General features: G+C 42.1%; 1 protein-coding gene and 8 non-coding genes across 9 annotated transcripts in view; 8 read left to right on the forward strand and 1 right to left on the reverse strand.

The window, feature by feature from the left end:
• Nucleotides 1–5,955: 5,955 nt before the first annotated feature.
• adissp (adipose secreted signaling protein) overlaps nt 5,956–13,872 on the reverse strand; it is a 32,527-nt gene continuing 24,610 nt past the window's right edge. Inside the window, exon 6 of the mRNA XM_070993688.1 lies at nt 5,956–8,186. Coding sequence (XP_070849789.1) covers nt 8,086–8,186 — 101 coding nt within the window. The 3' untranslated portion in view covers nt 5,956–8,085. The remainder of the gene's footprint in view (nt 8,187–13,872) is intronic.
• Nucleotides 9,146–9,216, forward strand: trnag-gcc (transfer RNA glycine (anticodon GCC)). Its single transcript has one exon. It is a non-coding gene; the product is annotated as a tRNA-Gly (tRNA).
• Nucleotides 9,492–9,562, forward strand: trnag-gcc (transfer RNA glycine (anticodon GCC)). Its single transcript has one exon. It is a non-coding gene; the product is annotated as a tRNA-Gly (tRNA).
• On the forward strand, nt 9,838–9,908 carry trnag-gcc (transfer RNA glycine (anticodon GCC)). The gene has a single exon. It is a non-coding gene; the product is annotated as a tRNA-Gly (tRNA).
• On the forward strand, nt 10,161–10,231 carry trnag-gcc (transfer RNA glycine (anticodon GCC)). The gene has a single exon. It is a non-coding gene; the product is annotated as a tRNA-Gly (tRNA).
• Nucleotides 10,760–10,830, forward strand: trnag-gcc (transfer RNA glycine (anticodon GCC)). The gene has a single exon. It is a non-coding gene; the product is annotated as a tRNA-Gly (tRNA).
• Nucleotides 11,775–11,845, forward strand: trnag-gcc (transfer RNA glycine (anticodon GCC)). The gene has a single exon. It is a non-coding gene; the product is annotated as a tRNA-Gly (tRNA).
• Nucleotides 12,777–12,847, forward strand: trnag-gcc (transfer RNA glycine (anticodon GCC)). Its single transcript has one exon. It is a non-coding gene; the product is annotated as a tRNA-Gly (tRNA).
• On the forward strand, nt 13,123–13,193 carry trnag-gcc (transfer RNA glycine (anticodon GCC)). Its single transcript has one exon. It is a non-coding gene; the product is annotated as a tRNA-Gly (tRNA).

Consider the following 13,872-nt stretch of genomic DNA (forward strand, 5'->3'; position numbering starts at 1 on the left):
GCGGCCTCCAGCAAACGTGAACACGCCCTCTCACACAGTCCAGCAGAGTAACACCACGAAACGCCCAAAGAGCTGCAGATATTAGATTCAACAGGTGTTCCTGCTTTTTTGTCCACCCCCCTCTCCATCCACAGTTGCCTCGGGTCTCTGGTGCTGATGGCACTGCTGCAGACGCTCGCGGCTAAATGAGCTGTTAACACAGAGTCTGCTGGAAGCTGCGCGCGCTGAAAGGCGCATAAAGCGAGGTTAGTTTGTTTTCCACTGCACGTGAAGCAGCTCATTCACAGTCATTTACTGTACACAGACAGAGCCATCCTCATCCGACACCAGCCCGTCCTCCTCCGCCAGCTTGATGCTGATGGCGCAGCCTGTAGTTTGTTGTGATTGTGAGATAATTTCAGTCGCAGGAATGACTGAAACACTGGGCGGAATTTCCTCTTTACAGGTGAAACATCTTTGAAAACGCTGCAGCAAGAAATAAAAAAAAGGGAGGCTTTGAGCGGGATTATATAATTATAGTTTTGCCGTGTGTGTTTTTTCTTATTTTTCTTATCCGAGGCCGTAATTACTGCTCACAGCCATGGGTCGTTACTCCTTTCAGCTGGCCTAATCTCACAGAGGATGAATAGAAACTGTCAATCAGACGCTGCACTCAGCAGCGAGACAAGAGGGGACTGATTGCTGCTGCTGTGCTCACACACACACACACACACACACACACACACACACACACACACACACACACACACACACACACACACACACACACACACACACACACACACACACACACACACACACACTCTTCCTTCCTCCTTCTCTCCAGTGTTTTCACCCTCTCTGCCTTCACTGATGCACAACTAAAAGCCACCAAAAAGCAGATTTTTTACCACGTTTGACTTTCTCTGAAGACTGCCCTTATTTTGATTTCAGCCTTTAGGAGCCATTTTTTGTGTCATTCTGTGATTATAATGTTTTAACCATTTTTTGGTTGCTGCGTTTGCTGCAAAATGTACCATAAAGGATGTGTGCCGACTGACTGACACCTCCTCCGATTCAGCCTTTCTTAGCAGCCTGATGCACGTCGTAAATACCCTAAAATAAGAAGAAAAGTCAGGATAGATCTTCTATATTAATGGATTAATGGAGTAATTACTCAAGAGCTCTACTTAAGCTGTATTTTAAGATACTTTACTTGAGTATCTTCATTTTCTGCTCCTTTATAATGATACTACATTTCAGAGGGAATACATATTTATATATATACTGTGTGTATATATATGCTATATAGTTATTTATTGTATATTCTATACAATATAAAATGAAGTAAATGATAACAGTTTTGAAGAAGACTGAAGTTACATGTTTACATTACAGATATTAACTAATATATTGTATATTTCAGGCAAAAATGATGCATTGCTGTTGAATAAATTGCAAATAAAAACAGTTTAGTAGTTAAAATGAGCTTCATCTCAACCAGCTGCCACATTAAAATGATGTTTACATGCTGATCCATCTGTACAACACTCTGAAATAATGAGTACTTCTTTTGTTGCTGACAGTACTTTTGTATTTGTACCCAGGAAACGTTTTAAAAACAGGACTTTTATTTGAATGCAGTATTTTAAGTATTTAGTAGTATTGTGTGACTGCTTTTACTCAGATTACGGAAGTGACTTCAGCTTCAGTTAGATTTTATTTTGCAGGTTTATCACTTCTCATTACCTGTCTTTCATGTGTTTCTATCATGACTTCATCAGTATGATCGACTAATAAACAACTTTTCTTACTTTTGAAAAGTTCCGGCGGATCTTTACTGCGGAATAATTTGATTATTGTGTAGGTTTCTAACCACAAGCCTGAAACCAATGCAAACGAGGGCGAAAACGGAGCCCTTGATGGGTTTTCTGTCATGATGATGATCAAATCAAAACCCAGTTAAGTTTCTGCTTCACTCAAAATCCCGCTCACACTGAATTACCGCAGATAACTGCGCATATGTCGAGCCGCATGATACCGATGCCCAGTAAAAACCCAGATCTCCTCTCTGCTTCCAAATGCCTGCAGGCCGAAAAAAATGCTTGTTTGCACCACGCACCGACTGCCTCATCTACGTCCCCCCCGTGTGCGGCTGGATTGCGGCCTCGTGGAGATGAACCTGATCAATCAGATCAATCAACAGAGATTACTGTAATCCCAGAGGTCAGAGGGAGGGCACCGGGCCACTCAGAGTTCACACATCCCACACGAGCTCCAGACAAATCTGTGCAGGAATGGCAAACATTCGGCCGCTGCGGTTTCATGCAGAGATCCAAACATTGTATGGACTTCATTTCAGAAAGAGCTGATTTCAACAAGCAGAGTTCAGTTTGCGATCAATCACCGCAAAAACAGCAGGAGAGCAGCTTCCGGCAGGCTTCTGTTTAATCACAGCTAATGCATGGATGTATGATTCCCCAGGCCCCGAGATGAGGCAGCGGTAATGCAGATGTTTCATATGGATATTTTGATAATGTCACATATACGTGTCTGTGGGGTGTGTGATTATTAAAATAAGTAAATGCGCAGCGGCCGGTGCGGCTGCCGCAGAGCTGCTGCTGCTGCTGCGGGACTGGATGCAGACGCGCCGGGGCGTTTTTTGGGAGGTGATAGAGAGAAAAATTAGTGAGGCTGCAGGTGCGTTTATGGAGCTTTGCTGAAATAAAACGTGGGCAGGGAGGAGGGAGAAATGCGGCGGAGGATGACTGGAAAATATGCGCAGGGGTGTGGTGGACGCTGCGCTTTACGCACCATTTATTCGAGTTTAGAGCCCACATCAGCAGACGGACGGACGGGCCTCGTCTCTGTGAGAGAATCTCAGTGACTGGACGGCCTCTTTGAGTAATAAAATACACAGTATACACATTTTCTACCCCTGAGTCTCAGAACTTTACTCAACTTTCGTTTACGCGCAGTTTCTTCGCATGCAGACATCTGAAATAATGTTGCGCAACTGTGGCGCAATTTATCTGCGAAATACAGTAAATTACGCAGGACATGAAAACAAAAAATATAAGAAAACTCCAAACCTGTAGAATTTATGATTTCGTTCAAACGAATGGCTAAAAAGGCTTCAACAGGAGCAGCGCGCAGAGGTGCGGTTAATTTGAACGAAATTTAATGCTTCACAGTGAACGCTTGTAAAGCTACTGAGCGCCACTCCAAACGTGGCCTTGTTTCAAAGCGCACAGGCTACAGGAGCTGCCGAGGTGTCAGGAGACAAAAGGCTGATAAAATAACTTCACCGCGCAGTTCCACATAACAGATATCGAAATGATTAAATAATATTACGTACTATAAAGATGCGCATTTGGAGAAAACAAGTTCTAATTTTAAGCTACACAACATATTTTTCTTTTGTTAGTTTTCTGACATTAAAGGGACTAACTGTGGATTAATTGCTCCTAAATTAAGATCTTCATATCGATAGTTTTCTCTCGTTTGACCTGCTGCAGAGCTCAGAGATGAATTATATTTATCACCAATTCAAACCAGCACATGAATAATTTCAGTTTGTGGTTAATGCATGTCCTGCAAACACTACAGCACCACCACAGTCAACAATGACCAACTGTTCTGTAGCCTCATTAACAGGCCGTGAAAATGTTTTCCTGCGTCGCACGTTTTAAAGCAGATTTTATGACCGCACACACACTTGTTAAAATGAAAAAGATAAACAAAAAGACTTTAAATGTGCATAATAACAGAGGACGTCTGAAAAAACAGCCAAATAAGTATGAAATTAAATAGATTTCTCCCTCTTTTTGTACAAAATGGGTCCCTCCGCAGCTCCTGGTCGCTATCAAAAATAAAAAAGATAAAAGAAAAAGTTACAGGTGCGCAGCCGCCGCCGGTCAAAAGGTCATTTTTTCCCCTGGTGTCTGTAATAATGGCGTGTTTGGTGCTGCGGGGTCCGGGTTCAGCTGCAGGACGTAAACCATCCCACAGGACAGCAAAGGGCCGCCGAGCCCTGCAGACTTTCCTCCAAACTCTTCTCTTAGCGTCAGGCCCCAAACACACGCGAACACCCCCAAACCCAGCTCTGAGTGTTAAACCGTATAAAACACGTTTTGAAAGTATGAAAGTTTAGAGCTGCTGGTGAGGGATATTTGTGACAAACCGGCCAGTGTTGCAGCATTTTGTGGAGTTTATTTACATTTTCTACAGCAGTGTTCATCTAAGCTTATGTAATGTCTGGAAACGAGCCTTTCAATCGCTTCCTTGTTTTTGTAGTTTGTCAGTCATGAGAATAAAGTTCCACATGAAGCTTTGAGTTTGGTTTCAGTGTGATGATAAGAAAGGACTCTCACTGACGCTCTAATGCCTCCTAATGTCCCCAAATGTTCATCGTTATCTTTAAATTGTGGATTTGAGAGGCAGCAGGTCGAGGAGCAGCTCAAACTAAACTTTTACTCCCCTGTGAGGCTGCGCCTGCCCTCCCCTGACAGCCGGCCCTGGACCGGACTGGAGCGCCATTCAGCTGGTTCAGTGCAGTCTGCGTCAAGCTTTGCTGCCGCTGCTTCGGTTCAGTTTCTGTTCTGATTCTGCTTCAAACCTTTGGGCGCTTTGTAAAACCTGAACAAAAATTCATAAATGAACTAACCCACATGTGTTCCTGAGCTCCTGCAGTAAAATCCTTCATCCAATCATGTGTTCACAAAGTGATGAACCTCGCTTTATCCTCGCTTGTGAACGGCTGAGCCTTTCCAGGACGCCCCTTCACACCCAATCACGATCCTCTCACCTGTTACCAATCCAGCTGTTTACCTGTGGAACAGGTGTTTTTGGACTTTCCCAGTCTTTAGTTGCTCCTGTCTGAACTTGTTTGAAACATGTTGCTGCATCAAATTCACAATAAGCAGATATTTTTTTTAAAAAAAAAATCAGTGAGGCAGATGAGCTCAAACTTTAAATATATTGTTTTTGTGCTGCTTTCAGTTCAGTTTATGTCAAAAAGGATTAACAAATGATCACATTCTGTTCTGTTTTACGCGGCGTCCAAACTGATCTGGAATCAGGGCTGTAAGTGAAATTTCCACGGCAAACCTCACATCTAAATAATCCTTCAGAAGTGTGAATGCAATTATTCACATCAACTGTTCTGTCGTTTTCAAGCAGCCTTGGTTATTCAGAAGAAGAAAAAGCGCAATGCCTCCATATCTGAAGCTAATCAAAGACTCGAGGAGGCAGGTAAATGCCAGGAGGAGAAAAACACATTTTTTGGACTTTGAGGATTAATCAGTAACAAGTCGTTAGGAACAACCATTGATGCTTTCTATGCAAATCAGCCTTTAAAGGGAGGAACAAAGACATCCACGCTGCATTAATTGGAACATTCAGGAATTATATAAAAACTCTTTTCAGGCTGTGATATTTTTGATGAGCGTAGAAAATCTTCTTAAATCGGCATGTTTTCAAATATTCTTCAATTTTAAGTGAAATTTCTGACTTAAAAACACTAAAAAGAAACACAAGAAAAAGCTGACTTATTTTGTAGCTCGATCAGTTAAAGGGACTGAACAGCGGTTTCTATAAAAGGGAAATAAATCGTTGTCTTAAAGCTACTTGTTGATTATTAGAAACAGGTTTATTCTCACACCTCTGGGGCTGATTTCTGCCTCTTTACACACCAGTTTAAATCCAATATAACAGAACACACTCGATGCTCTTGAGGTGAAGCCACACTGCACAAACATGCATGTAGTTATTATTTAAGTGAAATTAACCTACATTTCTTTCACGTTCATCTGAAGCTTTGTCGTCATTATTTTACAGGAAAATCGTCCGAAAGTTTCTCGATCTCCACTGGAAGCACATGAAAACAGATATTTAGTGTAACAGAGGCGACATCGGCTTGGCGGCGCAGACTGCCACCAAGTGTTCCTGCGATGAACTGACAAGAAGGAACAGAAGTCAGACATACACACGTTTTTATTCAGTTTTTGACATTAAAAAATACAAATCGCACGCAGAGGGAGCAGATATCAACAAATGAGCTGCTACATTCTTCAAACAGTGACCTACTGAGCACTTCAGGTTCACGCTAAGAAGAAACAAACCAGGCTCTGACCTATATTACAGGCAAGCAAACATCAAATAACTCTACTTAATCTGCACTACACCAACAGCTTGTGGTCGACTATGTTGAGATTTTACACACAGAATCGTTTCCTTTAAGGCTGATGTATCCGGGCGGGTAAAACAAAGAGAAAATGTTGATTCAGACAGTGCAGCCAGATCATGGCACTTGCTCCACAAGTACAAAGGTAAATGAAGGAGAGCTGACAGGTAACTCATCAAGTGATCGCGCCTGTCAGCTCTCTCTGATCTGCACTCGTCCTGTGACCAGAGCGACGGGACTGAGTCGGACACACCAGTCTGAAGCAAGCCGATGGAAGAGGAGGGACTGGACTCTGCAAAGACAACGGGCAGGCGGCGGCTCTCCATGTGTTTGTCTGGTAGGTACCGTTTGTGACAGGAGATGCTGAGAGAGCTTCGGGTTAGATGAGAAGCAGGACGGTGCTATGAAAGGCACTTGAGTCACATGTGTGTTCTGAAGGCTTCATGAATTCAAACTAAAGAAACAGATCCTTCCTGAACTCTTCTGGAACGGCTGCAGCAGGTTTTATTAAAGGAAAAATCCTCCCAAAACACTTTAATGCATGGTGATTTTCATACCTCCATGAAGCCACTGATCATTTTAGATTAGTTTAATATTTCAGTCAGAAAATACTGAAAAACATGTCCCAATTTCTCATAGCCCGAGGTGACACCTCCAGATGTCCAAAATCCAAAGATATTAAGTTTATCAAAGCATAAAACAGATAAATACAGTAAATCCGCACATTTGCAGAGCGAGAATCAGACAATGTTTCACATTTCGGCTTGAAAAATGTCTTAAATCATTAATCTAGTACAGAATCGCTCATTATTTTGGTTGACTAATTGACTAATTCTTGTTTTTCCTTATTCTGGTGAAAGTGGGAAAACGTATCATGTCAAAATGTTTGCAGCTCAACAATAAAGAAGTTTGGAAGCAGAAAAATGTTCCAAAGATCGAAAACAAACACTAAACTTCAGATTTTGGTGTCAGTTCCTCGTAATAAACGACAAAGCGATTCTTTCTGCTACTGTTCTTTCTACCACAGTACATTAACGCCTTATAGCTGAAGCGCATGAGGTCTTTCCATTGCTGCTGAAGTTGCTTTCCACACACACACACACACACACACACTCCTACTGTATTGAAATTAGTTCACATGTTCTTTGGGATTTCCTGGTAAAATGCAGAAAAGATGCACTTCAGCAGTCGTTCTCAGGGCAGGTTGAGGGGGAATAAGAACAACAGAAAAGTGAACTACAATTCATGAAATAGTTGGATTTTTCCTTTAAATGCTGAAAACTGCAGTAAAGAAAAGCTTCACAGTACATGAGCGTTACAGTGGTCTGCAGTGCCCCCTTATGGTCTAACCGAGATATTACATGCTCCACATTGCTGATCAATCCTTTTTTCCCTGAATTGTGCAGGTCTGTATTCCTTCCTATTCATAAATTTCAAGCTGCTTAGTTCATAAGAGAGCCCTTGTTTACTCCTTCACCTACAAACCCTTGTGGGATACAGTTTGTACAGTTTTCACATCGGGAAAAGGAGCACAAGAGGCAGAGAAAAGGAGCTGAGGCTGATTCAAAGAGCGCTGCTGCCCCCTAGAGGTTCAGGGAGGAAAACACAGGTTATGTTACAGAGGATGAAGCGAAATGACAAACTGTCCGTTCAGAGGCTGTCGATGTTGACAAAATCACAGCAGAGAAATGTTTTTGTATGTAAATGTTTTCAGCACGCAAATATCAATTTCCTCTGAATCCAAAGTGACCGCACATTACGTGGCACTAAATCACCTGTGTGTATGCTCTACCGGGGGAAGTTGGCTGGTGTGTGTTCTGTTTAATTTGGTTTCTGTACAGGTCTATGATGGTACAAATGTGTGTATATATTTGTGTATTTGTGTGTGTACTTCAGGTGGAAGGGGAGCAGGAGCTTAAGCTTTAGTCAAATCCTTGCCAGTCGCTCTGTTCAGAGTCGTACTCCAACTCCACGCCGATGCAGCGAACGCCCTCCAGAAGCATGGGTGTGCCGTGGTGACGATCTAGATAAACGACAGAGAGAGAGAGAGAGAATAAATATTACAGGTACTCAAATTTCAGGCAAAGTGTGGTAATATGGAGTTTTCATCCCAAAGAGTAAACTAAGACGTTTCCAGGGTGAGATACTCACTGTCATCAAGGTGAGGCTGCTCTAGTCTGCCATCTTTCTAAAATAAATATTAACTGATGAATATTTATGTTTTTTTTTAATCAGTTTGGTGCAAGATGCTCATTATTAGCAGCACTGGGATTAATGTTTGTACACCGAGGCATGAGTGTGTTTACTATCAAGGCTTTACAGCTAATTAAAGTAATAAAGCTGGAATTAATAATTAAAGGTCCCAAGTTCATAAAAGCTACATTAAAAAAAGTTTATAAAACAGGAAACAAACCTTACAGAAGTTTTCTAACACAGTCACAAAGTGCACTACCGAAAACAGAAAAGCACAGGATCCCAGTGAGACGAGGCAAGAACGAGAATGATGTGTTCTTCTTGTGCTGCTGCAGTCTTGTGGCAGCATTTTTAATAAGGTGGATAAGAAAGGTAACAGGCAGATATCGATCACAAACTGCAGGAATATAATCCGTACAGTGTGCACACAGAGAGTGTGGGAGAAGAAACTGACTGAGACGCTCCATTAAGGGCAACAGTTCCCCCTCAGCCAGCTCCTACGTGGAGGTATCCGCTTACATGCAGTTCAAGACCCTCCCATGTGGGTCACAGGAACCTCCCATTTGGAGGTCTCCAGAACAAAAAGCTGCAGAGCACGATGTAATGAATGATCACCAGAGCTAAAACACTGGCTCTGTGCTGTTACGAAGCCACGAGCTCCTTCAGTTCCTGTTCATACCGACGTACAAACATCAGCTTTGCTAATGCCCTCAGAGTTGAACCCATACAATGAACACAAGCATTACACCAGAATTTTTTTCCAGAATGGACAAAATTTTGTCAACAGATGCATTGGTGGTTCAGTGGTAGAATTCTCGCCTGCCACGCGGGAGGCCCGGGTTCGATTCCCGGCCAATGCAACACACCTTTTCTCCCCATCAGGGAAAACACGAAAAGGATTAACTACGCAGACACACTAAAGTATTTTTTAGTATTTAATACATCTGAATCAGCCAAACCCAATTTTGGATCATTAAGCTGAAACTGGCAAATATTTTTGAATTTTTGCTTAATGAAAGACTTAAATGATCTTGAATGAATTGAATTGAACGATCTCACTTTAAACCACAAACTGTAGTGGTTTTCTATATTCAGCATTTTTTTTTCCAGAATGGACAAAATTTTGTCAACAGATGCATTGGTGGTTCAGTGGTAGAATTCTCGCCTGCCACGCGGGAGGCCCGGGTTCGATTCCCGGCCAATGCAACACACCTTTTCTCCCCATCAGGGAAAACACGAAAAGGATTAACTACGCAGACACACTAAAGTATTTTTTAGTATTTAATACATCTGAATCAGCCAAACCCAATTTTGGATCATTAAGCTGAAACTGGCAAATATTTTTGAATTTTTGCTTAATGAAAGACTTAAATGATCTTGAATGAATTGAATTGAACGATCTCACTTTAAACCACAAACTGTAGTGGTTTTCTATATTCAGCATTTTTTTTTCCAGAATGGACAAAATTTTGTCAACAGATGCATTGGTGGTTCAGTGGTAGAATTCTCGCCTGCCACGCGGGAGGCCCGGGTTCGATTCCCGGCCAATGCAACACACCTTTTCTCCCCATCAGGGAAAACACGAAAAGGATTAACTACGCAGACACACAAAAGTATTTTTAGTATTTAATACATTTGAATCAGCCAAACCCAATTTTGAATCATTAAGCTGAAACTGGCAAATATTTTTGAATTTTTGCTTAATGAAAGACTTAAATGATCGTCAGAAGAGTTGCCAATTCATATATTTATATCTGGATGTCATGTTTTTTCCTCACGAGTGGACAAAATTTTGTCAACAGATGCATTGGTGGTTCAGTGGTAGAATTCTCGCCTGCCACGCGGGAGGCCCGGGTTCGATTCCCGGCCAATGCAAACACATCTTTTCTCCATATCCATCATGGAAAACACTGTGGAAGATACTGAGGAAGATGATCTGAGTCATGACCACATCTGCTTTCTGACCACAGGTAAAAAAAACCTGTCAGGTCTCTCACTGCTGAAATAGGGACTGTCCCAAGAGACAACAAACAACAGAAACCATGCTAGATCTGCGAGAACGACCAATGTGAGATAACCTCAGTCTTCCCTGTGTCCCTGAAAGGTTTTCCTAGAAAAAAGCTTGCATGAAAGACAAAAGAAAGCTGTGACCTCTCATGATAAAGTCATTCCTCAGACCCAGTTGAACAGACATCTCCTGTAGGGAGGTGCGTGTTCGAAAGACCATCTGACCTGCAACAGACCAGCCCCCTCCTACCTGTCCTTACAGCCCAACCGCTGAGTTTAACACAATCAATGACCTTTTTTTCTGTAATGGAACTTCTCACTTTAAACCACAAACTGTAGTGGTTTTCTGTATTCAGCTTTTTTTTTTCCAGAATGGACAAAATTTCATCAACACATGCATTGGTGGTTCAGTGGTAGAATTCTCGCCTGCCACGCGGGAGGCCCGGGTTCGATTCCCGGCCAATGCAACACATCATCTTTACTTAATGTCCGTCATGGACTGAGGAAATGACACTGGGATTACTGATCTTGCAAGACCTGCTGTGTGACTCTATATGGCAATCCCTTGCTGCTAAAACAATAGCTCTTCACGAGTAAAGAAAACTAAGGATGCAACTTGCCTCTTTAACAACTGGAAGACCTGGAATATTTAATTTAAAGCACAACAAGAGAGATCAGAGAACAACAACAAAGAACAAAGTCAAGAATGGAGACCTATGAAAAGGCTTGCCTATGAAAATATGTTTTTAGAAGTCGCTTGAAACAGTTCAAAGATTCAGCAAATCTCACAGATGGCTAAACCAGCATGGCCTTTTGTTTTGCAGTTAAAGTGGAGGATGGAAAAAAGGCCAAGACTAGAGGAGTGTCAAGAGGCAGAACAAGGTGTGTAGCAGGAATTACAATAATCAAGGCAGGAGAAAATGAAAGTGTTAATCAACAGTTCAAGATCCATAAAAGACGATGTACATCTGATGTTTGTAATATTTCTTAGCTGAAGAAAACAGAACTGAATAAACTCAGTAACATGGTCAAAAGTTATATACTGATCAAAGATGATACCAAGAAATGGACCAATGAACTGCAGAGGAAGTTATTAGGACCAATGAAAAGAATTTCTGCTTGAAACATAGAACTTCAAAATCTTCTCTCTGCTCCACAACGTCTCCAGCTCAGGACTGATCATCGGAGGTGAGTTTAACACTGTGCTACACCTGTTAATAGAAAGATCAACAACTGCAGGTAATCGCAGGTCTCAGCAATCCACAGCAGTTTTAAACCAATAGATGGAGGACTACGATGACTGGGGGAGGCTCGGGGACTGGTTTGGGACAGCTTGGAGTCAGAAGACCTTTGACTTTAATTTTTTTTTTTTTTTTTTTTTCTTCTTCACAGAAAAAAAGTGAAAACAGACGCATTGGTGGTTCAGTGGTAGAATTCTCGCCTGCCACGCGGGAGGCCCGGGTTCGATTCCCGGCCAATGCAACATGTGTTTTCTTAATGTCCAACATGGAAAAGATTGAGGAGGATGACACTGGGATTACTGATCTCGCAAGTCCTGTTGTGTGACTGCACAGCTCTTCACATCAAAAGAATACTAAGGACATAACCAATCTACAACAGACAAACTGGAAGACCTAGAACATTTAACTTCATTTAAAGCACAATGAGAGAGATGAGAGAACAACAACAACAACAACAACAACAACAACAACAACAACAACAACAACAACAACAAAACAAAGTCCAGAATGAAGAAAGGCTTGCCTATAAAAATTATGTCCACCATCTTGGCACTGTTAAAAAGGACCCCGATGACTGGGAGGGGGGGTTCAGGAAATGGTTTTGGGCAGCTTGGAGTCGGAAGACCTGATCTCCACTACGCCCCTCTCCAAATAGAAAGCTGCTAGAGGAAAGAGGAGCAGACCCCTACTGTAGAGAGGTGTACGTTCAAAATGGTATCTGACCCGGAGCAGATCTCATAAACATAAACAAGGAAACAGACCTTACAGAAGTTTTCTAACACAGTCACAAAGTGCACTACCGAAAACAGAAAAGCACAGGATCCCAGTGAGATGAGGCAAGAACGAGAATGATGTGTTCTTCTTGTGCTGCTGCAGTCTTGTGGCAGCATTTTTAATAAGGTGGATAAGAAAGGTAACAGGCAGATATCGATCACAAACTGCAGGAATATAATCCGTACAGTGTGCACACAGAGAGTGTGGGAGAAGAAACTGACTGAGACGCTCCATTAAGGGCAACAGTTCCCCCTCAGCCAGCTCCTACATGGAGGTATCCGCTTACATGCAGTTCAAGACCCTCCCATGTGGGTCACAGGAACCTCCCAATGAAATGATGAACACAAGCATTACACCGGAATTTTTTCCCAGGAGTGGACAAAATTTTGTCAACAGATGCATTGGTGGTTCAGTGGTAGAATTCTCGCCTGCCACACGGGAGGCCCGGGTTCGATTCCCGGCCAATGCAACACACTTTTTCTCCCCATCAGGGAAAACAGGAAAAGGATTAACTACGCAGACACACAAAAGTATTTTTAGTATTTAATACATTTGAATCAGCCAAACCCAATTTTGAATCATTAAGCTGAAACTGGCAAATGTTTTTGAATTTTTGCTTAATGAAAGACTTAAATGATCTTGAATGAATTGAATTGAACGATCTCACTTTAAACCACAAACTGTAGTGGTTTTCTATATTCGGCATTTTTTTTTTCCAGAATGGACAAAATTTTGTCAACAGATGCATTGGTGGTTCAGTGGTAGAATTCTCGCCTGCCACGCGGGAGGCCCGGGTTCGATTCCCGGCCAATGCAACACATCAATTTTTCTCAATGTCCATGATGCAAAAATGGAGGACGTTTATGTGTTTCCAATTCTCACAAAATCTGGTATGTGACTCAATAAAGCAATGTCTTGCAACTGAAACAACAAAGTAATGCTGACAACAAAATAATTGAACACTCTACTTTGGGCTTCAGGAAACTGTGATTAAAACTCTGGACAACACTTTGAACATTTTTTTTTTTCCCCCTCCGGCGTAACGGGTGGGGGCACAAAAATCAGTAACTTATGCATTGGTGGTTCAGTGGTAGAATTCTCGCCTGCCACGCGGGAGGCCCGGGTTCGGGCCAATGCAACATATCACCTTTTCTCCATATCCATCATGGAAAAGATTGAGGGGGAACTCCTCATAACCTGAAACATTTCATTGACGAGTGCTCCAACCACTCCTGACACAATGGGCAAAACATCTAAGAAAGGGAGCAACAGTGAGCTCAACTCCATCGTCCAAACACCTTCATTCACAAGATCCATGTGTGGATTCATTCATGGACTCAAACACCCACACGGAAAGTTCAAACTGCTTCCCTAAGGTTAGTGACACTTTCATTTCCATAGATTATAAACTGCTCTGGATGCAAGGAATTCACTCGTTGAGCTGTTACACAAAGACTTTCAGGAGTTATAACACAGTTTTAACTGAGTTAAGCC

This window comes from Chaetodon trifascialis, chromosome 23 (genome assembly GCF_039877785.1).
Source record: "Chaetodon trifascialis isolate fChaTrf1 chromosome 23, fChaTrf1.hap1, whole genome shotgun sequence".
NCBI lineage: Eukaryota > Metazoa > Chordata > Actinopteri > Chaetodontiformes > Chaetodontidae > Chaetodon > Chaetodon trifascialis.